Here is a 26,223-nt window from a genome sequence, read left to right as displayed (position 1 = left end):
TCATCAATTTGTTCATCTTGTTTGCCCTTTTCTTGACAACTTTGGAGCAACACTCTCTGTACATTTCTCATGAGGTCAAAACCAACAAAAAGCCAGGACCTCTTGTTTCAGTGGACTGCAGTTGAACCGCAACAAAGGGGATAAACATGGCAGCAGGACATTCCAGCACGTCAAAAGTGGTGGCCACCTTTGGCCTTAGCGAGTTATTTTCGAATACCACAGGGCGTGCAGGGGCTATCTCAGAACGCCATTACGAATGGAAAATAAAATGTGCCAAAATTTCAATTCAATTTATAAGTTACATGTAAGGTTATCTCCATACTGTCTTTTTAAAGTACTGGACCATGTCCACCAAAATCCAACAATCACACTGCTTCCAATGCCTGCTTTGCTTTAGGCCTCCAGGCCCAAGTCCATCATATACTCCTTTAAAATTCAGTCAAACAAGGCCTGCAGGACCATGCGAGTCCCCCAAAATCCACCAAAATGGGGGATGGATTTTGATGGAGTTGGGGAGGTTAGGGTTAAAGAACATTTGATTCAACTGGAGGTTTGTCTTCACATACATGTACATTGTACGTACTTGAAATTAGTGCTCGTGGAGAAATATACACTAGTCTATATTTTATCTTGTACCATTCTTGGCAACCTGATTTTGAGAAAAAAATCAAAGAGAGTCTGAAATCTTCGACAAAATTTAATGCTTTCCTCACAACGAAATGCTCTCCTACTGCTTCCAATCTATGAAAAAAAACTGACAGCAAATCAAAATTGCGACCAGTTTCAAAACTTCACAACCAAGCTAAAGGTGTTTTGATTTCATCATGTATACATATAAGAAGACTTCTAGACCAATCAGCAGGGGGGACACCTTTAAGAGAGTTTTCCTTGAGTCCCGAGTTCCCCCCAAAAGGATTTCCCAGCGGGCGGCATTGCACTCTTGATTGGGGGTCAGCCGTGGCTGGCGAGGGTCCCTGTGTCACGCCCCCGACCGTTGGTCGCTCTCGTGCCCGCAGCGGTTAGCGACGCATCACTCTTCCACTTTGCATGTGGCAACACTTGTTTGTTCTTATGGCATGCCCATACCTTCTTTGCCATCTGAAATCTTGGGGCGTTAAAGGGACACTCACTCTCAAGGAAACAGTTGAAATGGCCACTCGGGTGTGATGAATTCGATGATGTTTGCAATAAGTAGCAAGATTCTGATCATCAATTGTCCAGAATAGGTAATGGCATTGTTTTTTTTCCACACAGGGAGAGTTTGAGACACTGACTCCAATGGCCGGGCATTTTTCTAGGAAACTTCTTAAGTACACATGTACTCCAAAAGTAACCACCGTAAAGGTACCAAATGGGATATTCAGTGCATAATTTCAAAGTAACTTTGCACTTTCACATCAAAAACCCAGTAAAATAATGTTGACCTTCCCAAGTTCAGCTTTAGTCCTTCACATTTGTAAAGCTTGACTGGTTTCATCTAGTTGTCACGCACACGGTTGCAGAGCATTCAATTCATGAGCACTCCTGGCTCTGGCAGGGATTGCTTCAGGCAATTACACAGCAACCGACTTTGTCACGGATGGTGAACTTGTCAGATTTGTGCTTTCAGCCGAGCAATCACAAACAACTTCGATTGGGCTAATGACTCCTACGGTAGTAAACAACAAAACGAAAGTTTCCCAACAACTCAGTTGCCATGTCATCGTGTTTTTCACCTGGGCAATGATTCAACCCCCCCCCCCTTTCCCCAAACTGGGAGCACATTGTCCCTTCCGGGTGCATTTTGGAATGCATCCATCAGGCACCATTCGGGCAGTGCATAGCCACCCTCCTGGCTCAGGAAGTGAAAATGGCCAAAACCATATGGGTTGTCGGAAATCATCCACGTGAAATTGCCCGCAAATGTATTGGATTATCCAGCACAAACAGATGGGATTGTTCCAAGGTCCCAAAGATCAGACAAGGGAAAACTTTCTCACCGGGCAAACACTACTGTGGAGTGGTGGGGGTTTTTTTAGGACCAACCTCCCCTGACAATCAAACAGTTATCTAGTAATCTTTAGTGTGGCTTATAATACTGCAACCATCCAGTTGTCATGATGATGATGCAAGGATGCAAGAGATGTATGGACAGCCAAAACGACAAAAAAAAACACCAAATCTTCGCCACTGGTTTAATGTGAACACGTTTTTGCTTACAGTATCCAGTGAGGCATGAATAATGTTGTATTACATGTGCTTTTGGACACCATACAAATCAATCTGCGCCAACTGTGACCATCATTGACCATCATTTACATGTATATGTCTGCTGTTGGCCTACATGGCATGTTCACATCCGGAAAATGTACCCATCTCTGCTTCCTGGTTCATAAGATAACTTCAAAAAGCATGTCAACATTATCCAAAATCCTGCATGTACATGTATTTGACAAGGAAATTTATGCTCAACACTGCACACAACAAGATACCAGAAACCAACGAATGTCCACATGTTTGCAGCAGGCCTATACTATCAAATTACAAGCAGGAATAACTGTGACAAATTGAAAGTCGTTGGTGAGCACAATGTCCCCCAGCGGGCCAGGGAGACTTTGGTTCATTTCCACTGCAAATTCAACCGACCAAATGAAGATACAGACACCCATTCCATTTATAAAACCATACATTGTGCTCATCACTTACATGTATATTTTTACAAAAACTGTTCAGCCTCATCGATTGCCACTTTTGGCACCCCATACCCCTGGCCCACTCGCCCAAAAGGATTTCGGGATAATACCAAAACCATGTCTGGCGCAAAAATCAACCCAGAGCACAGCAGCTGCCGGGGCTAGGGACCACTTGCAAGTTCAAGGATTCACTCTGACACAAGGCACTGGATTGTTCTGGTGCAAGGCCGCTTTGTCAGTGGATCTTTGTTTGAAGTTGATGAGCCATGCAGACAATCCCCCTCTCCCTCCTCTCAAAAAAAAAGAAGATAGATCGGAGGGACAGACAGACATGTCGATGCTGATGTTCCAGGCTTTGTTTGAAAGTCTGGTGGATTGATTTGAGGGGCAAGTTTGAGTTCTGCTGCATTTTACCATTTGTTCTGGCTTTATGCGATGATGACTGCTTTTCAGCTAGGAAACCACCCATGCACAAGTACATAGCGTAGTTAACTGGAAGGCCAGTATGCACTGAAGCAATGATCACAACCTTTTAAACAGTCTTACGTACACGTTTGCTTCTCCCTGTCCTGGTGTGTGAACTGCCTATGCGCAACGTACATTACACTCTAGTAACCCCAACCCTGCTGAATCCAACAGGATCCAACCATGTCATATACCCAATGGAGCCTGTTGGATTGCGCAGTAAACCCCTTGTGTACAATATTCCTCAATGCAAAATGTTGGATTCAGCAGACAACTGAACCGCATTATAACGGCATGTTGGACTCTGTTGGATTCAGCAGACAACTGAAAATAAGGCACAGTGGACTGAACAGGAAAATCCAGTTGGACTCTGTTGGATTTAGCAGGGTAGTCCTGAGGAACTACGGTACTAGGGGGTTAGGGACCAACCCCCTAGTAGTTCCCCAGGACTACCCTGCTGAATCCAACAGAGTAGAGTTAGAGTTTCCTGCTCAATCCAACACAGTCCCACACAATCCAACTGGCCAAGTTGTTGGGTAGTTGACCATACAATATAACTGGCCTGCTCAATCCAACAGAATCCAACTGTGCCTTATTTTTCAGTTGCCTGCTGAATCCAACAGATTTCAACAGGAACAGATACGAGGGGTTTACTGCTCAATCCAACAGGACCCAGCGGGTACAGTATGTTATATAGTTGGATCCTGTTGGATTGAGCAGGGTTAGGGTTAAGAAACTGGAAAAAAATGAACGTGAACATAACAAATATCCACTCACAATTAACAATAACATAACTACGGTGCACCCTGGATACTGTCATTTCAAAACTTCACTGGGTCTTAAACCGACACATGTCAGGTTTGCAAAATCAGCTGTACATGTACCTCGCACTATTATCATCACCATGTCTCCTCCTTTGCAAGTACCGGTACCAAGACATTACATGTAGGTCTTACAACTGACATTGATTAAAAGTTTAACTGAGCTATGTTCTGGATAGAAATTGGGTGCAAATTGTCTATTCCCTAATTCCTTTTTCATTACATCCACCACAGGCCCACCAAGCGATTTTATTACTCCTCAAGGATTTCCACTTCCTATTGGAATTGGCAGCAAACCGTTCACTTTCTTTTTGGGCTTGCCAAGGAAACTGAGGAATTCCCGACCCGGCACACACGTATACCAGCACAGTCCACGTATACGCCCACACCGGGCAATGAAGTCTGTTTTTTGACCTTGACAATCCAAGAGCACAGCCCAAATAACCTTTCAATGGATGACAAAATGAGTGTGTTCTTGGCATGTCTTGTTAACTTCTTAATACATTCTTAAATGATGACAGCAAAACTCGCTGCCAATTGCAAACACATTTTCTGAGAAGTTTATAAAAAAGGTTGAAGCCATGGCAAACACAAGCCCACTAGATGTAGCAATGTGTGACCCAACCCACCAAATTGTGCAAATTTGCAAATCTGCACAATGGATGTCTTCATCAAAGTTTTCATCTTCATAGTATCCAAAGATCCATCAGTATGTAAAACCATTGAGTAAGGAAATGGTAGAACTGTGTGGAGGCTTCACAAGTAAATGCTAAGGTAATGTAAAAACATGAATGGCAACAGTAAGTGGGAAAAAAAACAGCTGAAGACTCAATTTGAAGGACTGTTACTGGTCTGTTATTTCAATATGTGTGTATAAATAACAGGTGTGTCATACCCCAAATCGTCCCCATCCAAAAAAAAAGTGGATACACGTATGTTCACACTGCTCCCAACTTTATCCTGCCTGTTTTCCACCGGATACACCTTCCAGATCTGGGATCTGTGTTGCATTATGCTTTCACTGTTGCTCTGTTAACCCGTTGGCCCTGATGCATGACGTCTAGACTTGGCAATGGCCACCAACAAAAATGAGAACCATGCCAAGATATTTTTTTTTTCTTCCCCCTCCTCTTCATTTTATTTTTCTATTTTTTTCCTGCAGTTCTTCTGGCAGTTTTTATTGCCGGTCGTATCTCAACCAAGATTCCGAAGTGGTGAGTCTGCACGCAGGGAAGTGACAGGCTAGCGAGGCATCTGACGACCAGAGCCAGAGATAGCAGCAGATAACTGCAAACAGTTAAAGCAAAATTCCTCCGGCTTCTGAAAGGAACCACAGCTGAGACGATAACACGCATCAGTTATTGCTGATCTTTTTTTTTACATAGCTATTTTGATTTCTGACTTTCGATATCATTATCAGATAGACTGAATATGAAAATGCATTAGTATCACTTCTGCTGCCCAAACATCCTTTTAGTTGACATGCAGAAACCAAGATTGAAAAGTGCTCTCAAAACCCTTAACAGCTTTTGACAGCTTCGTTCAAATCCTTCTAGATTTTTTCAAATTGGTAAGCAGCCTATTTGAAACTTCCAAATCTAGAACAGGGAGCATGGGGGCCAAAATATTCATTTACTAACTTTAGCTTGTTACAACAAACAAGATAACAAGGAAATATTCTGATAACAAGGAAATATTATTATTGAATTCTCTTGTGGGACTATTTTTTTTATCAGACTGGCAATTCCGTCGCCTTTAATATTCATCATCACCCTGGGAATGCTGGCGGCCGACATTATCCAATCAAATCCATCAGGTTCTGACTGATGTCATCCCCAAGTAATTTGGACCAGGGGTCTTTTATGTGATTCAATTCTGCCTCGCGGGGAAGATACATGTACATAATCAATTACAATCTGTATTGTCAACAATTTGGACTTCTGCTGAATGTCCACGTCACAGTGGAAATATTTAATACTTCTAACAGAAAGTGGCAAATCAAAACTAACATCTAAAGAGAACCAAATGTTGAGGGAAAAAAATTGTAAAAAGAATTTACAGTTTAGAAACAATTCAGTAAGACAATTTTTATGATGGCGCTTTCATGAGTTCAAACCCTAACCCTGCTCAATCCCACAGGATCCAACTAATTTGCAGTTTCAAGAAATCCACAGGCAAATCTATTCAGGATCAAGAGGAAAAGATCGAGGGTAAACAGATGCTGCGACTTCACCAAGTTCTTTTCTTTTTTTTTACAATTATTTATGAGAAATTCGGTAAAATAATGATCTGTTAAGTTCTGTGATCAGATAAATTGAAATGTGCTTTTCCTGCACGAATGATTGCCATGCTTAAACAAATTTCCAATTTTTGATCAGCTGTTTATTCTACCAAGAAAATCAATTTTCATTTTTTAAATACTTGGTTTGAAATTCAAGCTTTCCAAATCCCTATCCTAAAACATTCAAATATCACTCCCAAGTCCCAACGTTACACTGATACATTAGCCTTTCACAATAACTGCCCCGCAATGGGCTAAAATCTCCAGACGATACTGGTCAACTTTGCAGACATCCTTATAATTTATTCAGGGGTTCAACAAATATACAACACTAAATTTGTATCAAATGACGCAGTCCACAGACGTCTTGTTTTATTTGGGCCACACTATGGCAATTTTTTTCTCAATTATTTTGAAAGGATACCATAACCCCCCCCCCCCCATCTCTGTTTCACTTATTGCTGTCCGTGGACAGTTTTATCTGAGACAGGAAAACCAGCCCAATAAATCTTGCCCAAATCCTGACTCTATCACGGGAGAGTTGTCTAGGTAAAGTTAGAAAAAAACTGCCAGGATTCGCGGGTCACTAAATGCATCCTGGTATCAACAGCCACTCGATGTGGCACGGGCTGCCATAAATTAATCGGGGAAAATGCCAGGAATGGTTGGTTCCAAAGAGTAATTGGACAACAGCAAGTGACGGTCTCAGATGATGAATTGGGAAGCAAGTACAAGACCAGCTCTCCTCTTAGACTGAAAATCAATAAATTGCAGAAATGCTGGGGGACAACCTATTTTGGCGTCAAATTTCGAAAGAAAGGAGAGTTATCAGTCTGATCACATCCGGAATACCAAAAACATTGCTATTCAAATCAACTTATGGGGTAGATAAATGCAGCTGCCATAATTTGTTGAGCTAGTGTTTCTCAATTTTTTTTTGTGTGTTGTGTCTATCTCTGTTAGACTATCTAAAACACGTGTGAATTATTTTTCATAGATCTATTTCACTTGTCCTACCTCCGTATTGGTTGTTTGACCCTCTATCTTTCTTAACTGTCACATATGGTTCTGATGCCTTCGTAAAGAAGGTTAGTCAAATGGAAATTTACGTAACCTTTTTTTGATGAACCACCGATATAGGTTCACTTTTATATAAAACTTAACAAACTTTCTTTCCACGCTGAATTTACCACTCCAGAAAGTAAACTATCAGGACATCCCCAACAGGAGCAATGCAACATTTTACCACACAGAAGAATGCACAGCAAGTTCAGCATTTAAAAGTAACATTTGCAAACAGCAAAAACATAACTACCAAATTATTATGAAAGGGAATAATAGTCTCAACATCCTGTGAAATCATGGCACCTGGTGTGCTGTCCTTTTCAAGAAAAGTGGAATTTTTTATTCAATTTCCTATTGAAACAAATGGTTGGGGGAAAAAAACATTGTTGAAAAAAACTGACTTTGTTCAAATCCTGCCCCCAATTTTCCCGAAGTTTGTTACATTGTAGTCCACATTTTGTTTGCAATCGGTCACACATCCGCGAATGTGAGTGAGCCAGCTAGTCTGGCTTCCTGACCTGACAATTTCATAATGTCTATTTAATTGATCTGTTTCACCTGAAGTAGGGTCAGGGAACCAGACTGCAAGAACAGCATTTTTTTCTTGGCTTTTCCTACATCTACAATGTACATATGAACAAAAATTTTAACAGGTCATATTGTAACAATATTTGCTATAAAAATACTAACCCCCAAATCCATCCATTGCTCAAAATTACAGCAAAAGCATATCATCGTGTCAGTGCAACAAGCTCGTATGACTCCATTCTGCAACAAAGTCGTATCTCGCGCGTATACGCTCCATGCAACAACGTCGTATCTCGACGTCCACTGACTTTGCGTGTACATCCGGGTTATTGCAAGCCACATACGACCTTTTGACATTCTGAAACTCGCGTTTCGCGTTAATGCCATTTTAAGAGGTACGACCTTGTTGCACTGACGCGACGATATGTTGTACATATCAGCTAAAGAGAACAAGACATACCAAAGTTCCACAAGTTTCAGACAGTTACCACAGTCCCCCTTTTCCCATTCAAAACTAAACCCCCTTTGCCCCCATGGATCAAGTGAACAGTAATGTGAGTTGATGCCAACAGCAGATCCCAGCATTCTGACTGAAGGGAGACGAAAAAAATTGCAAAATAACGACTTCCTCTTGTTGACAACTTCTCCCCAGAGAGTCCCATCGTGATTTGCAATTAATTACAACTGGGACATGGTGAATTGAGAAATCGCGCACACCGCAAAAAAAAAGTGGTGTAATAGGAGACGTCACAAGGAAGTTCACAACGCCAACATGCAAACTTCCTGCATAGCTACATGTACACGCACATCAACTGGTGGTGACAATGAACATGGCACAGTCAATCTGTCACTTTTTTTTAATGATCCGGTTTCCTTTGCCTGCAGTCTAAAGAAACTGAATTGCAATTTGAAATTTTCCCCGACAGCCTCAGGGCTGGGTCTGTCCAACAGGTGTCAAAGTCTGATTGGGCAAATTACACGGAAAGAAATTCAAACATTTGACATTGTTCTTATCTCTCACTGCAACTCCTACGCTACTACTACTCCCCCCCCCCCCCCTGGAAAAAGAAAGACCTGACAAGATGAACAGTTACAGAAAATCGGTATTTTCTTTATCTACTGAAACCATTCCCCTCTTTCAATGAAGCATATAATTGGTACGTACATAGGAAATAATGACTCTTGAAGTCCACAAAACAAGGGATGTAACATGCATCAAGAATGCGACTTGTTCAGGAATAGTAATAAGGAAATCCCATGACAGTGACGTAATGCGTACAATCCGGATGCACCGTGTTTTGATAGCTCAGCTGGGGAAACTACGAAAGCAATTCTCCCCCACGCCTACAACTTAATAACCACCAAATTTTCAAAACAACCCACACGCCAGGTTTTGTGCACTTTTGTGCTCAAACTGAGTTGCGATCCCTTTTTGTATGCCAGGACAGGACGACTTATTTTGCAAGACATCGTGATGGAGGTGGGACCCTCAATGTTTTCAAAAACTTAGGCTGATGCTGTCTGGGAACGATCAGATAATCGGATCTCAAGAGTCAGAGATGTTCTTGCAGAGACAGATGTTTCAAAACCAGCCAAGAAAAACATTTTGGGAAAAAAAAAAGTTCAAAATATAGATGTACAGTACTGATAACCTGTATGGATATCAAGTTACATTTCTGTGGCAAATATGCTGGGAAAGTGAATATTAGATTGTACCAAATTCAGAAAACAATGTGATAGCAGTTTGTGAAGATCAAAGAGTCAAACATTAAAAAAAAAAGAATTCACTACTTAGTAAGTCAGCGCCAAAAAATGCTAACCTCGCAATGGATTCAATGAACACAATGGGATGTAAATAGTCCCAATGATAGATAAACAGCGTCAGGTTCAACAGACGCCGTATTCAACCAATGTAAACGTCTCCGGTTTGACCACAAACAAGCAGTTTCATTTTGAAAGTAAACTTGCAATCACCAAAAGGTCATTAGAAGAAAAATTAGCCATACAGGATGTGTGCTTAAGATCAGCAATGAATGGATGTGGCTGGTTCTGCTTTCACGGCAAAATGTGCTTCACGGATGACACATGCATCACAAAATTACTGTTTCATTTTCACGCCAACTCAAAAATAACATTCATACTGACACTTCACCTGCACTTAATCTCATTGAAAACAAAGTAAAGATTTATCACAAACAATCAACAGGAAGTATGCGCTGGCGTTTCCTACTGTGAAACTATGGAACACGAGTCCAGCAAACTGAAAGATCGTTCACTGTAGACAAGCGATGAAGGCAACAGAGCGCCATGCATTCCCTTTAACCTCGTAGCCTTATGCAGTTTCTGGGTCACTTAACTCGCTTCAATAAAAATGGAATGTTTCAATGGCATCACAATGGGACTTGGACGTCAACTTAAAGGACACTTCTGCTCTGAAGGCTTTTAAATTACCATGCTACATGGAATTAACACAAGAAAATGACAACAAGAATGTACTACAATGTACATGTACGTATCAAAATTGTTTTAGGATTTGTCCTGCATAATTCTACCAACTAAAAAGTAAAGTTTGAGCTAAAGGCCTAAATAATATGGTGCCTGGCACTGCCTGCGGCATGGAAAACCTGGAAACCCTGGTAACAACATCTACATCAGTCGTGGAACAAGACATTATTGGTGTCCACAGATGGGCAACTGCCTAAACACATGTAACTACTGAATTTTCTTCCATATTTTTTGTATATTCAAGTCTGTCCAGAGTCTAGACTAGAAATAGTAGCCAATGATGATAGCACTAAAATCAGCTTCAGGTTTAAAATGATTCATTTTCTCTTCAAATTCACACAGTTTTTTACAAGGTCGAAGTGAACCAAATTGTTTCAAAACCTTCTTAAAGTATCCCCACAGATTCTCCTTTAAAAATTTGGTCAAATCAAATTTGCTCTCAGTGTGAGTCCAGTGACCTGGCATCTGTGTCCTTAAAAAAAATTGGGGGTCACCGCAAAAAGAGAATGTTCTTACTGGAACAACTGCTGGGCTTTCCTGACCTCAGCTGACAACGTGACCACTGCAATTTGCTGCCTTGTCAGCATTCAGTGTGGGCCACCGGCCTTATTATTATTACTACAAGTACAACAGGTAGGCATTATGCATGTTTAGTCCAGGAACAAAAACAAGGATGTTTTCCTAGGATATGCTATAATCGTCCATAAACAGAGTGGTCCGGGAGTGGTCGCAATCACAGCAGTACAAAACCATAGTGCAAAAAAACAGGAAAACTACCAAAAAAGAAATTCACCGAAAAATCTTAACCACAGTATCTTTGGAAGCATGTACAACCACTGAATAACAAAGTTAAACTATTTAGGGGAATAGGTACTGTGTGCATTTCAATGGTGCATGTGAAAGTTACTGTGATTAAATCGTACAATGTGAACATGTCTATGTTTAACATGTTCATTTTGTGTTCACAGACAAAAAAGTTTGGTTCCTGTTTGGCAGACATTTCAAAAAGTGAAATCAGACAGAATTGTTCTCATCCCTACTGAAGGCAATTAAAAAAAACACAAATCCCCCAACTCAACAGGTCTCATTCATCAGGAAGGTCAATCCAGTTGACCAATCACGTGGGGCCTTTCATACCAATCAACCAATACCATTTCCTGTATGACTTTGGTTGTACAGAGGCGCCTGTTGCTAGGCAAATTTGCAATGAACTCGCCTGAATGCATCGCTTTTTGTGAGGGGTTATTTAATTGGCCCGAGGGGGGCTCCGTTAGTGAAAAGAGGGAGGTAAGTACGTCATTGTGTGGCCAATCACAAGCATTGTTAGCGTGCACTTCACAGGTCAGCTAAAAGGATATGTAATAAAAAACCAGCATGTGTTCAGTTAGAAGGACTCCCTTTAAAAAAAAACCTGTTCAGCATGTAGAAAAACTGAATTGCTTTAACAATATCTGAAAGGATTGTGTGGCATTGAGACTCTATCTGTGCTAAATCCAAGCATGCTTTCAATGAGAAATCCAACAGCAAGGTATACTTATATAACTTCAACCAATTGTAAGGCATACAGCGGTGGATAGGTGGATGACTGCGACTCTCGGTGAGGACTGCTACTCAAGGACTGGTAAAACCTTGAGTTTTCGTCCAATCACAGGTTTGCTCTCGCTAGATCTTGGGTCAAACGATGTCACACTAATAATAATATACGAGTACATCATGCAAGGCCAACGCACATAATCAATGTAGAAAACTTAGGTTTTCTTTCAAGGCTCTTTACTTATTTACTGTGAGGAAAACACAACTGAAATGAACCTTGGATCCAATGCAATACAACCAAGGGTCAGGTCAGAATACCACACTAATTTATGCAAGGTCAGGTCAAAGCATGTTGGGACAGCAACAACTGACCAATGAGAAGACAGTTCTGCACACACAAAAAGGGGGAAATGAAGTAAGTTTCAGGCTTTGTAATTGTCAAAGCTTTCAGAGCATTTGGTCCAAATTAAGCCACATGTTGTAATTCATAAAACACATCCAGGACATGGAACATTCAAAACGCAATTAACATGCTCATTACTGCATCCAATAATTAGTCCCAGAACCATCACTACTATTTTTTGATCGGTTATAATTTCTTCTGATGAGTAAGATAAGGGTCCCAAAAATGATGAATCTCAAATGTCACGTTTTCATGAAATTCACTTGATTAGCATTTTTGGGTTTTTAAATTTCCTTTCACTGCAGATGTAACAGGCACTGAAATAATTACTGAAGCCTTATTAACGTGAATGTGTGAAATTGAAAACAGCAGATAATCTTTTCACACAGCGGACTTTTTTTTCTTCTTATTTTAAATAAGAAAATAAAAAATGTATTATATTTTAACGATTAATTTCTTGATAATTATTTTAAATTTGGAAGGGGGCAGAGTGAATTACTTACTGGCATTGGGATACACTTCCAGGGTTGGCGACACAGGCACCACCGTTAAGACACGTGTCGGGCCCACACGAAGCTGCAAGAAAAAAAGGAAAGCAATAAAAGAGATAAATTGGCCGAGGAATTTGGTCAACAAAAATTGTAACCTTTATGGTTTATTTGACAAATTTAATGATCCCCATTTGCTGTTTCACATTTTGCAGCATTGCTAATGTTGCTAGCATCTTGACTCTGGGTGTGATCCCTGGCTACATGGCATATATAGCAGATTGGAGAACCACCAACATAGGGCTGGATAGCTCAGTTGGTGGAGCACCGGAACGGCAATCTGGAGGACGCAGGTTCAAACTCCGCTCCAGTCAATTTCTTTGTTCAACATTTCTTTGTTCATTGTTAAAAAAAAAAAAACAGTTGGAAATTGTAAGCTTTCTGGTTTGGCGAGTAACCATTTTTGACGAACCCAGTCACTCCTAGATCCTACAAACTCCATCAGAAGCTTATGGTCTATCATATTTATCTTACCAGTTATGTTTGTGATGCTTCAGTCCCCTCAATTTAAAGATTTTTAGAATGTGTCACTGGTTTATTGTACATTTGGAGGAATCGGAAGGATTTAGGCAGGTTCCAGCAAAAATCCCCAGAACCTTTTGGTAAAGGCAAATTTGACCAAACCCGGACTAGTTCCTGGGACCTCTCATTGTCCTGATCAACCTAAATTCACCGACAAAGCAACAGGCACTGATAATGACATTGAAAAAGAAGCTTGAGTTGTCTACTGCTGCAACCATTGGACAGCTTAATACAACATTAATCGGTAACAGCAAGCCGGATGATACCAATGTTTAGTACAGGTACATCGATTAATCGATTTATAATCACACTCAGCTGTGTACACAATACAATAATCAGTATGCATTCAATTTTTTTTCTTTCTGGAACCTGTTCTGTGTAAACAATCCAGAACATCTCTTGAACATCTCACTGGAAACAAAAATTCTGCAGCGTTTTTTTTTTGGGGGGGGGGCATGCATGACCCTCCCCCACTATCAGCCAGGGTTTATCAAAGTGTCTACACCGATAGGCGCGCGAGTCCCGGGTCCGTAATCTACCAATCGGAAGACCCATTCCTCCCGCCAACAATGAGGGTAAATAAATACACTTTGTCAATCTGGCCCGCGCACGGCACACATCCCTGCAGTAAACACCCTGCCACGGCCGATAACGCTCACTTCCTAAAGTCTAAAGTTTAACCCATTCCTTTATTCAAGTGCTCGAAATTACCGGAGATCCATGCAGACGCGCACAAAAATTACTTCTGCTAAAGTGTGTTCAAAGATGAAGGGATTTGGTGTGGCAAATGTTGTTTATTCTATTCCCATCTGTATATTGTACCTCTTGTACCACATAATCAACTCTGGCAATCTTTGACAAAGAGAACACTACTCTACAATACATATTTTTGTAAATATCCACAGATATACAATGCTCTACAGTAAAAGCTTGTGCTTTACTACGAACTGCATAATGCAGTCTCAACTCCAATCCAGTGTTTCCATGTCCACACCATGACACCCTTTAGAAAAATCTACAATTTTGTGACGATACATGTCTCTAAGTCTAACACACTCATTTCAGTGCAGAGTGTACCTGTACATGTAGATCCATTGCTACTGTGAACTTCCTAACTAGTTCTAGAGAATGACAACTGTGTAAACAAAGTAAGGATGTGTTCTTACAACTGTATAAATAGCACATAAAATCTGGGGTTGGACTGCAGTATTTTTGGCAGCATTTTTGAGGCAGGCTTTTGACCAAAAAAAAAACAGTGTGAGGTGTCTCCCAGACCACCCAAACAATGACAGCCTCCCTCCAACCCCCAGATTGGGCAATTTCCTTTTGGCCCTCGCGTGCTCCCTAATCAGATAACTTAGTAGAATCAAGGACCAAAGGACAAACAACACCAGCGGTGAACTTCGAACGCAAACACTTTTGCATAAATTTGGTTAAGCGAGTTGGTAGGCGTGAGGTCGACACGTGTTTTTCACCGTTGTCACATGTCCAACACATCTGCAAGTATTCATCGTTTGGTCCGCTTAAACAAATTACGGGCTGGTCAACTTTTTGTGAAGGAAAATAATGAACATGTACAAGTTCTCTCTCAAAAACAAAAATTGGACAATCTGTGAAATTGTAAAAACTCAGAAATTAATGTATGGAATGCGATTGAGAGCTTCTGTGTGTTTTTTTTTATTATTATTATCTTTCTATTGTTATTGGTCACATTTTGATAAATGTGGAAGCCAAAGATTCGGAACAAAAATCGTTCCACGGAACAAACAAAAAAGATTTTTTCCCATTAACAGTTGAAGTTGAATCACTCCTCTCATATAACCACAGTGCCAAATCAGCCAGTAATGAATTTATTATCTCAGCTTTGTGACCAAAGCAAAGTTTTTTTTCACACAACACCAGTGGGCAGGCAGGTTTTTTTTAAAAATAAACTTCTCCTGTTTCGCTTAGCCATAACAAAGCGCATTCTTGGGCCAAGTCTCCCGTCATCGCTTTTCAATGGGGAAACTTTGGCACAAGCAATGACCTGTCGTCATTGGATGCAAGCATGGGCTGCAACTGTAATACCGCACATTCTCTCGTTTCACTTTAATTATATGAAGGAATGTAAAGAGCTTGGCATCCCGTCAAGGCATTCTGCATCCGCATGCAAGCTTAAAGAGGACATCTCTGATGGGAGGTTTTATCAGATGGGAGAGGTTCCGTTTTTTTAGCCCGAGGGGCGTTACAATTACTCATGCGTTATCAACTGGCAGATTTAACAGTTGGATGTTTCTACAGAAACTTTCGCAAACAGATATTAAAATTAGGCCTACATTTTTGTTGAAATATTAATAAGAAATTCAAATGCTCATTTGGGTAATGAAGTTAAGAGCAAGTCACATGATACCAAAAATCTACGACTGTTGATTTCAAAAGAACTTTAATGTTGCCCTTTGTCCCAAGTTATCATAGTGGGGGGGGGGGGTGTAAAGACGAATATCAAGATACTTTTAAAGTTTTATTTCAATATTATAACCGTAGAGCAAAGGAAAACTTTACTCGCGGAGGCCACATCACAAAAGACACTATGTGGGGAGGGGGGGGGGGTTGTGAACCTGATTGTTTAAACCAAGGATAAATTCTTACCTTCCTCAAATTGTAATTGGTTTTTTTTTGTTATTTCGTGCATTGTAAATACAAGTTATTGTTACAATAAATTATTACTAAGAATTGTTCTGCCAGAGGTACTTCAATGCTTTCAACGTCAATCATGCATTCCATTCCATCATTGTGAGATATATCTCTCCAACCCGTCCGTCACACCAAAAATAAGTTCTTTTGTACACATGTACACGTGTACATGTACCTGTGCGGTTAGGCGATCAAGGGCAGAGCAACATCATTGTCATCAAATTTGCTTAGAAAAACACTGGCAGACTGGTTAAAAAGTTTCATCAACAATGGGCACAGGATGGCAATGTTTTTTTTTTGTGGAAGGACAAGACAAACAAAAGTAACAAGAAACAATTTCAAAGGTTTCACTACTGCGTCATAATAAAAAAAAAGGCACTCTACATGATAAAAAAGAGCACTCTACAACACCAATGTTACATTTACAACATGCAAATTGATTCATGTACAATACTTGTCCTTGCTGATGAAAAAAAATCTTAAAACATGTTTCTGACTATTTATTTCATTACAACCTTTGTGTGCGCATTAGCTCAACTTTGTAAAGATTTGTTTCTGTCAACTTTCAAATCCAACCAAAACTTAATACAGAAAATAAACAGAAGTCAAACAGAAATATGACCCTTAACTTGACACTTAATTTTATTTCAACAATGTTCAAACAAACAAAAAATGATTGAAAGGTAAATCAATCTACACACAAATGTAAACTAAATCCTGAATTACAAGCAGATTGTCATAGAAGTTGTTGTTTTTTTCCCTTTCGTTTAAATACACTTTCCCGGACAAACTTTCATTTGGAATTGATGTCATCCTTGAAGACATCTAGTTGCTCACTTGATGTAATTGATCAGGAAGTAATTGAAAGGGGAAAAAGCACCCCAGTCATGGCGTCTTCCTAACTAAGGGGGCCGTGAAAAATGCACTAATTAACACATCCCACTGTGATAACCCTGCTCCTATGATTTCCTGGAATGCCAATACGCTGTGGAATCCAACTGGAATATCCCGAGGCTGGGATGCAGTGTTTGAGCATGGACTAAGGTCTTTTGTTAAGCTTACATGTACATGTAGGCTTAAGCTGTACATGTACATGTACCTGCCGTGTGTCCTTTGCAGTGCCTATGGACTTGGTGCATAACTTTGCCCTTATTTAAAGGGAAAATACAACATTTGCAAACATCGAAAAATAAAACTACCAAGTTGTTACGAAATACCTTACTAGGATGTTGGTAAATGACATGCTTAAGCATCCTGTAAAATTATGGCACCTGGTGAGAAGCCATTTTCAAGAAAATGGTATATTTGTATACATTTCCAACGCTGGTCGGCCGACCACCGTTGGAAAAACCTAACTAAATTTCAATTACTGCTCCAAATTTACCAATTTGTTTTAGTCTAAATTTTGTTCTGCTAGCTATTGGTTCCATGTTCATGAACGGGTGCAGGCCAGCTAGACTGGTTCCCTTACCTTACAATTTTCCGGTATTTTTGATCCATTTCATCTTTGGTGGAGTCTGGGAACCAGACTACTTGAATATTTTTGTTTTTCTTGGTTTTTCCAGCATTTTCGAACACAAAACTTCAAACATGTCAGTGTAACAATATTTGATCTATTATACTAACCCCCCAAATAGTTCATTTCTAAAAATTACAGCAAAAGCCAATGATGTACATTCCCTTTAACCCCCTAGATTGAATACTACATGTAGGAACTTTCCTCACTCCTGCAAATTCCAACACCATATAGTAAACTGTACACTTGGACTCTGATTTTGATGGTATCAGCCCTAACCCTATATAATCAGTATACTGGTGCAGTACCCACTCCAACAGATTCCAACAAACCCTGGTGTTGGAGTTTGACTGGATGGGGATTGTTAGGGTTAAACACGCAAATGGCAATGTCGTTAGTCGGCGTTAGTCGTACAGCAGTAATGGCATTCAAGACTCTGCCTTTAGTCTATCTTTACCATCACTAGGGGGTACCGGTGACAGTTCATCGGGTGCACCACGAAGAGGTGAATATGATAGTTTAGCTGCACCATGAAGTGAGGGATTTTCAATGGACTTTGTTGCACCATGGAGGAATAAAAATACTCTTCGTGGGATGGCAACTGCGCCTCGTGGTACGACTGACGACTTAATGATGGGCTTTTTAGCACCATGCTTGTGTGCGTTCCTCTCACCCAAGCTACCTCAATGCCACAAGTCTGTGCCCGTTTAGCAGAGAATAATTTGTCAAACGAACTCTGTATGTGCACATGTGAACAGGAATTACCTGTCTGAAAACCTTCATCATCTATGAAAACACGAACACAATTCTTTTTCATTTCCAAGTTTTGTTGATTTGTGTAAAAAATAACCAATCCAAACATGCGACATAAAAAAAGAAAAGAGCTTGAGCTACCTGCTCTGCCTCAAGAAAGTGCAAGTTTGCTTGGTCAGTCGGGTCATTTTTTCCATATATGCCTTAATTTGTCAGCCAATAACTCTGATAGTTGGTATGTTGGTAAAGTTATTTTAACAAGCTTACTGAAAGCAAAAGTCCACTGAATAATTGGAAAGGTGCATCGACCCAGGTACTTCAAAGTACTTGACATACTGCAGATTTGAACGTCCCTGCATACAGTGCACTGACACTGCAATAATAATTACAAATGGGGGAAGAGGATTGCAGAAACGAAACAGATATCGAAATACTGCCAAGCTGTCTGCTGTAAGTGTAACCCTACCGATAAATGCAATTAATACTGTTTCCTATGAAGGAAACAATGTTGCAACCTGAAGCCACATTTTTCTTCATCATCTCAATGAAGGTCAGTCATTGCAAAAATGATGATAAGACATGCATCTGGGACTGAGAAACATTCCTGATTTGTTAGGAAATACTTTCAAAAATGTCTTGACTCTCCATAGACTTTGTACACAACTGCTGAAGTGGGGTCAGGTTGCAACATTTTTTCCCCCAATGGATCCAAGGTGACAACCCTGCTACTTTGAATTGATACATTGTAATATTGCAATCCTCATTTTTTTATACAAAGTAATACACAGTGTTACATTCTTCCAGCTACTGTGCAACACAGTTGAAAAATTGTTGTGTTGCCCTCACATGAAAAACATCAGGAGGGTCTGTCAATCAGGGATTTTTTTTTGGGGGGGGAGAGGTATACATACACATGTACTTCAAATATAGCCCTACCCTTTCTTCTGTTTCATTCGGTTATTCTACCAACTTAGTTTTTTTTCCAAAAATTTCCGCATTTTTTTGTATTTATGCAACTTGCAAGACAGTCATGACAGTTGGAAACTGTTCTTGGAAAATATTCTTTACTTTGCATTTACAATGAATAACCCAACTAACAATTCAACTTTCAAGCATTGTGGGGTTTTTTCCCAACATTATTTTCATTAACTTCGTTGTTAACACCATGCATGCAACATCCATGTCTTTGTATTTCGCCACTTTACTACAAATACAAACCCATTGGCATTACATTTTTAAACCCCCAACTACATGCACTTGCGGTACCGGTACGCAACAGACTACAGCAGAGTTCACATGTTCAACAGGTTTCAAACTTGTTGATGTATCATAACTCAGTCTGCGTGTACAGTACAACTTTGCATTTCCTCAACAACAAAAATCCCATTTAATTAATACCCTTGGAGCAACTATAGAATGCAGGGCCACGCCGAAGCAAGGTTTTTTATTTTGCCTGGAGGCGTGGATGGAATAGGAGTAATAGATATGCAAACCTGCAAAAAAGTGCTAAGTACAGCATGGTACAGCGAAGGAATGCACTGCACTTGTCTTCAAAGCTTCTCATGAAGGATCGGAAGGGAGGGCGTGCTTGTAAATGTGTTGGGGGCACTGTCTGGAGCGGCGGAGGCGCGGAGTCTTGGAGTCGCAGAATCGCGGAGACGCGGGGCACTGGAGTGGCGGAGGCGCGGAGTCGCGGAGTCGCAGAGACGCGTACCGATAGAGGGCGCAATTCTCGGCGGAATCTTTTTGAGAACGAAGCATCCATATCCATTTTAAATGGGCGGACCAATTAGGAAGGGAGGAGGGCGACAGGGCACTGTCTGGAGTCGCGGAGGCGCGGAGTCGGGGAGTCGCAGAGTCACTTTAATTGGGCGGGCCAATTAGGAAGGGGGGGGGGGAGGGCGACGGGGCACTGTCTGGAGTCGCGGAGGCGCGGAGTCGGGGAGTCGCAGAGTCACTTTAATTGGGCGGGCCAATTAGGAAGGGGGGGAGGGCGACGGGGCACTGTCTGGAGTCGCGGAGGCGCGGAGTCGGGGAGTCGCAGAGTCACTTTAATTGGGCGGGCCAATTAGGAAGGGGGGGGGAGGGCGACGGGGCACTGTCTGGAGTCGCGGAGGCGCGGAGTCGGGGAGTCGCAGAGTCACTTTAATTGGGCGCGCAAATTAGGAAGGGGGGGGGGAGGGCGACGGGGCACTGTCTCTCAGTGGTGGAGGCGCGGAGTCGCGGAGTCGCAGAGACGCGCACCGATAGAGGGCGCAATTCTCTGCGGCTCCACGACTCCACGATCGATTTTCAGAGGTAGGTCGACTGCGGTTCCACGCCTCCACGCAGCCGTACGGAGGCGCGGATGTAGAGTAAAGTGGCCCTGCATTCTATAGTTGTACCATACCCTTCAACATGTGTACTTCAAACTATACAGTTTGGGTCAACTTCGGCCAAAGACACTCGGCTGATAATGCAAGTATTCCCCGGGTAGGCAGCACGTTACTTTACCTCGAACAACGGTCGTACACTGCAGCACGGTGTACACCACCACCAGTATCAAATCCAAACGGGGCATCTTAAAATCCGGTCCGAGTTTTCGTCCCATCTTGACCCTCCTCTTCTCACGACAATCTGCCTCTTTGGTCAACCATGAGTGCGGCGGTGTCCGCAAGTAAATTCCAGGCGATTCTCGGGCCGTGGTGTGAATGAATTCCCGACGAAAATGTGTGGAGTTTTGAGTTGAGTTTCCGGTTTATTGCGATAAGCACTCGTTAAAAAGTACCGAACTGAGCTCTTGGTGTTTTGTGTGTACGTCGTGTGTGTACAAAAAAGTTAAGTCGTGTGGCTGACACAAAGCGCACGACCATTGCAATATCCATCCGCGGCAGTGAGGACCGCTGAACTATGGTAAACTATTATCATGCAAATTCAATTTCGTCAGGCACGCTTTTGCCATGGCAAGTTGAGCCGTCTTCTTTTATATACTTAATAAACCGTCCATTAAGGCCTCAAGGATTTTGGCTTTTAATCCCCGATGGTTTAGGATAAAAACTGGAATAAACTCCGCCCGGCAGAGTCCGGGGATTTAAATAGGGTACACCAGTGCCATTCGGCACTTGTTGAAGATCAGTATACCTACACGGCTGCAAGAAAGTACCGGCCCCTTATGGTGAATATTGAGAAACTGTGGTTTTCATGCACGATCACGTCTTCTTGGAACTTTATTTTCCGTAATTCTTCCCGGATGAGGGGAAACGGGGACTGGGGAATGTACAAATGTAGCTATTATGGGGCCCATAATTATAACATACTGTGACGGAAAGTGAAGTTTTATGCCCTTGTTCATGTTATTGTATTCTAATCTTATGAATGAACTGTAGTATAGTACGCCCGTGACTGGGTGTGGCTTAGCAGTCAGGGTGTGCGTGTATGCACGCACGCGATTGGTTAACAAAGCCCCATATGTTTAGTGCATCATAATGGTTTAGTGCATGTGCTATGTATGCGCGTAAGTAGATTGCTACGTACGTACGCGCGGGAGTTTTCTGGCAAGTGGCAGCGAGCTGTACAAACGTGAGTTGAGTGTGCTCTCGCTGTGGCGTGTAATGCTATATGGTGATTTGCGCTATATGCTAGCTAGGCGCGGGCGAACTGTTGGACAGTTTAGCCGTACACTTGTGGGTGCATTGTGGTTGATTGGGGCTGGGCCCATGGTTTCGTAGTGCTACGTGCGCACAAACCATATCTCCACAGTGGCACTGAGCTGGGCAATGCGATATTGTTTAGGCAGTGCAGCATTAGTCTGTGCATTGCTATAGCGTTCATGTATTGCAGCATTGGTCTGTGCATTGCTATAGCGTTCATGTATTGCAGCATTGGTTGTGCATTGCTATAGCGTTCCTGTAATGCAGCATTAGTTTGTGCAGTGATTATTGGAGTGAGCAGTGCGATATTAGTTGTGTATTGCAAATAGGGCTCATATTCGAAAACCACAGGTTGTAATAAAGCTACCCAAGACAATTACCCCCAAATCATTGAATCATTTAATTGTTGTCTCTGGAATAAATCATCGTGTTACTTGAGATTACCGACCATTCAGTTGCCAGTTGTCCTTGTTATTGTGTTTTTGCCTAATTAACAGAAGGTTTAGGGATCAATTCCTGCGGCGGTAGATTTCCACCCAAAACGAGCCTGCATCCTTAGCCTTTAGACTGCTTTGTGTAGTCCCTGGTCCGAGGAATAACTTGGTTCGGGAACAGTCCCGCCACAAATGGTGTCAGAAGTGGGATTGGAATTGATTAAGGTGACTTCTCTGTTGACTAATAGAATTGCACAATTGGTCTTCACGTGTTGTTGATTTCGGTGGTGATTTTTGGGTAGAGATGAGCGATCCAGGCTCGAAAGGTCGAATTGGCACCTCGAGTGCTGAGGTCGAGGTGCAACGACTGCGGATGGAAAACCAAATACTGCAGTGGGAAAAGGACCTCACTGAAAAGAAGTTGGCGCTAGCTGCCATGGACTTGCAGTCGGGTGATTCCCCAAATGGAGGAAACGGGGGTACGCAAGCCGAGAGTGGGCGTGTGCGCCGTCGTGTTGATTCCGATGTTGAGTTTAGGTTGCCCGAAGAAACATCTGGGTATGTCTCTGGAGCGACGGGGAGAGAGTCAGGTGCAGGTGTGGTGCCTGAGTTGGCCCCTAAAGAGGGGAGGGGGGTGAGCTTTATTGAAAGTACACCTCGGAAAGGACAAAGCTCAGGGGTGTTCCCCCGAGCGCAGTCGACACCTATTTCTAGGGAGACGGAGGGTCCTAATGGGGATCTGTTGTCGTTCACGCCTGAGGTTGGTGTGAGACGGGGTAGGGCGAGTACCAACCCGTTCGTTGAAGATAAGGAATTGTGTACCCCTAAACAGGTACATAGTGAACTGTTGAGTTTCGCGACTCGACCAGTAGAGGCAAAGAACAACAGTTCAGCTCAAGTTGACATCTCGTCAGTGGGTCCGTGGCCACTGAAAAGAGAGGCACGGGTCCATGGTGGTGTGGGTCAGATGGGTAGTTTGGAGCGACCAAATCGCAGGCCAAACATAACCCCTGATCGGTACAGTGGGAAGGTACTCTGGAAGGAGTACTTCCGCCATTTTGAGTCATGTCGTGAGGTGAATATGTGGAGCGAGGAGCAGGCTGCGAGGTGGTTAGCCGCAAGCTTGCAGGGAGACGCTCTACGGTTGTTGGGTGACTCAGGCCACAAGTACAAGTACAGTGCACTTGTTAAGCTGCTGGAGCGCAGGTTTGGGTCAGCTCGACAGAGTGAAAATTATCTTGTCGAATTGAGACATCGACGCCAAAAGCCAAAGGAAGGGTTGCAGGAATTAGGGCAAGCGATTCACGAGTTAACAGCAAGAGCATACCCTGAGTTGCAGGAGGATGCTCGGGAGAGGTTGGCTAAGAACCACTTCATAGACGCCGTTGATTGTCATTCAGTCAGGGAGGGCATTCATCGGGCTCGTCCAAAAACTTTGGATGAAGCGGTCCAGGCTGCCCTAGAGACAGAGAACTTTGATAAGGTCGAACAGCAAAGGTTGTTTGACCGGAAGCCCGCCAAGCTGGCGAGAGCTGTTGACTCCGGAACAGAGCAGAGGTTTGAGACTTTAGAGAAAAGTATCGGTGAACAGGCCCAGGCATTGAAGTCTGTGGCTGAATTGGTAAAGTCGTTGTCGACTCAGATTAAGGGTCAGGGTCAGGGTCAGGGCATGTCCCCCAAAACGAACAAGCCCAGTACCCTGAAGTGCTTCAGGTGTGGTGAGATAGGGCATTTCGCCCGGGAGTGTCAGAGACATCCACAACAGGGAAACGGCAGTCAGCCCCCCGTAGGACCCGCGGGAAGGCTGAGTGGACAAAAGGGTCCAAAAGACAACAGAGTGACAGCGAGGGTGGTAGTAGAGAAAAGAGGTCAAAGCATGGGGATGGGCAACGAGTAATAACTCTGCCCAACCCAAGTCGCGGCCCTCGTTATGGTTTATTTGTTGATGGAATGGTGAGAGGGACCAAGTGTCGGTTTTTGATTGACACGGGGTCCACCGACACCTTGATAAGTAGTACGGTGTACTATCAAATTCCAAAGGAGAAGAGACCTGTCTTAGAGACGGAGGAGGTCCAGGTGAAGCAAGTAGACGGTAGTCGATTGCCCGTGCTTGGCATAGCTTGGGTGGAGGTGCAAGTTGGTCGAACCACGCACCAAGTAAGGGCGGTGTTTACCGAAATGAAGTATAGTGGCATCCTGGGCATGGATTTTCTCGTGCCAACAGGTGGAAACATAGACTTCCAGTCAAGAGAGTGGAGGCTCAATGGTGAGCGAATCAGGTGCACAAACGGTGCCGGTGAGCCCTTTGTGGGACGTGTAGTGGTTTCAAAAACTACAGTGATTCCGTCCGGTCATGAGGCCATGGTCCCAGGTATAATTGCCCGGAAGGGTGCCGACTTGGTCGGGCCAGCCATGGTGGAACCAATGGAAGGTGGCGGTGACCTAGCTAAGAAGGGTTTGGTTTTGGCCAGATCTCTGGTTGAGACTGAAGCAGAGGTTATTCCGTTGCGGGTCTTCAATCCCGGAAGGGAGAAAAGAGTTGCACGTGAGGGGACCACAGCGGGAACGATCTCCCAGGTAGAGGTTGGTTCAATTCATGATGACTTGGATGTGGTGGCAAATGCTGGTGAGGAGTTACCCCAGCACTTGCAAGATTTGTTTGAGAGGGGTACAGCCAAGGTAGAGGCTATGTACTATGAGGATGTCCGGAAATGTTTAGTTGACTTTCAGGATGTATTGTCTAAGGGTGACCACGACATTGGTCGCACGGACGTGGTCCAGCATCACATAAGCACTGGTGATGCTAAACCGGTGAGAGAACGGATGAGGCGTCATCCGTATTGCCATCAGGAGGAAATCCAGAGACAAGTCGGTGATTTGGAAAAGAGGGGGGTGATTGAACCCTCCGACAGTCCATGGGCGGCAAATGTTGTTTTGGTTGACAAAAAGGATGGTACGAAACGCTTCTGTATTGATTATAGAAAGTTGAATTCGGTGACCATCAAGGATGCCTATCCTGTGCCGCGCATTGATGAAACATTCGATGCGTTGAGTGGGGCGAAGTGGTTTTGTACACTTGACTTGGCGTCGGGGTACTGGCAAGTCGCTCTGGATGAGGACGCCAGCCAAAAGTCGACATTTGTAGTGAGAAGCGGGTTGTACCGGTGGAAATGCATGCCTTTTGGGCTGTGCAATGCCCCGGCAACATTTGAGCGGCTCATGGAAAAGGTCATGGCCGGCTTGCAATGGGAAATCCTACTGATTTATTTGGATGACGTCATCGTGTTTGGTCAATCGGTGACGGAGACCCTAGAACGTCTCCGAGTTGTGTTGGGGAGGCTTAGAGACGCTGGGCTCAAACTCAAGCCCAGCAAGTGTCATTTGTTTCAGAGGTCAGTGACTTACCTCGGGCACATTGTGTCCTCAGAAGGGGTAGCCACGGATCCTCAGAAGATTGAGGCAGTCGCAAATTGGCCGGTCCCGAGGTGTGTACGAGATGTTAGAAGCTTTTTGGGCCTCGCATCGTACTACCGGAAGTTCATAAAGGGGTTTGCAGAAGTGGCAAGTCCACTTCATGCCTTGACCGAGAAATCAAGAGAGTTTGTGTGGACTGAGAGTTGTCAGGAGGCATTTGACGAGCTGAAGGGCAGGCTTCAGGCCGCCCCAGTTTTGTCATACCCAATGCCCGAGGGCGACTTTATCTTGGACACTGATGCCAGCGGTGAAGGTATCGGGGCGGTGTTGTCGCAGGTCCAGGGTGGTGACGAAAAAGTGCTTGCGTATGCGAGCCGGAAGCTCAGCAAACCTGAGCGAAATTACTGTGTCACTCGTAAAGAGTTGTTGGCTGTGGTTGTGTACTTGAAGTATTTCAAACA

The 26,223-nt window shown here is 43.0% G+C and overlaps 1 protein-coding gene across 1 annotated transcript in view; it reads right to left on the bottom strand.

Annotated features, from left to right (window-relative positions):
- LOC119734468 (neurogenic locus notch homolog protein 1-like) overlaps nt 1–21,108 on the bottom strand; it is a 51,985-nt gene extending 30,877 nt beyond the window's left edge. Inside the window, exons 1-2 of the mRNA XM_038207994.1 lie at nt 20,779–21,108; nt 12,777–12,849 (exon numbers count right to left, since the gene is read on the bottom strand). Coding sequence (XP_038063922.1) covers nt 12,777–12,849; nt 20,779–20,875 — 170 coding nt within the window. The 5' untranslated portion in view covers nt 20,876–21,108. The remainder of the gene's footprint in view (nt 1–12,776; nt 12,850–20,778) is intronic.
- Nucleotides 21,109–26,223: the final 5,115 nt, after the last annotated feature.

The sequence above is a fragment of the Patiria miniata genome, unplaced genomic scaffold (genome assembly GCF_015706575.1).
Source record: "Patiria miniata isolate m_02_andy unplaced genomic scaffold, ASM1570657v1 HiC_scaffold_27, whole genome shotgun sequence".
Taxonomy (NCBI): Eukaryota; Metazoa; Echinodermata; class Asteroidea; order Valvatida; family Asterinidae; genus Patiria; species Patiria miniata.
This window is presented reverse-complemented; position numbering and strand designations above follow the sequence as displayed.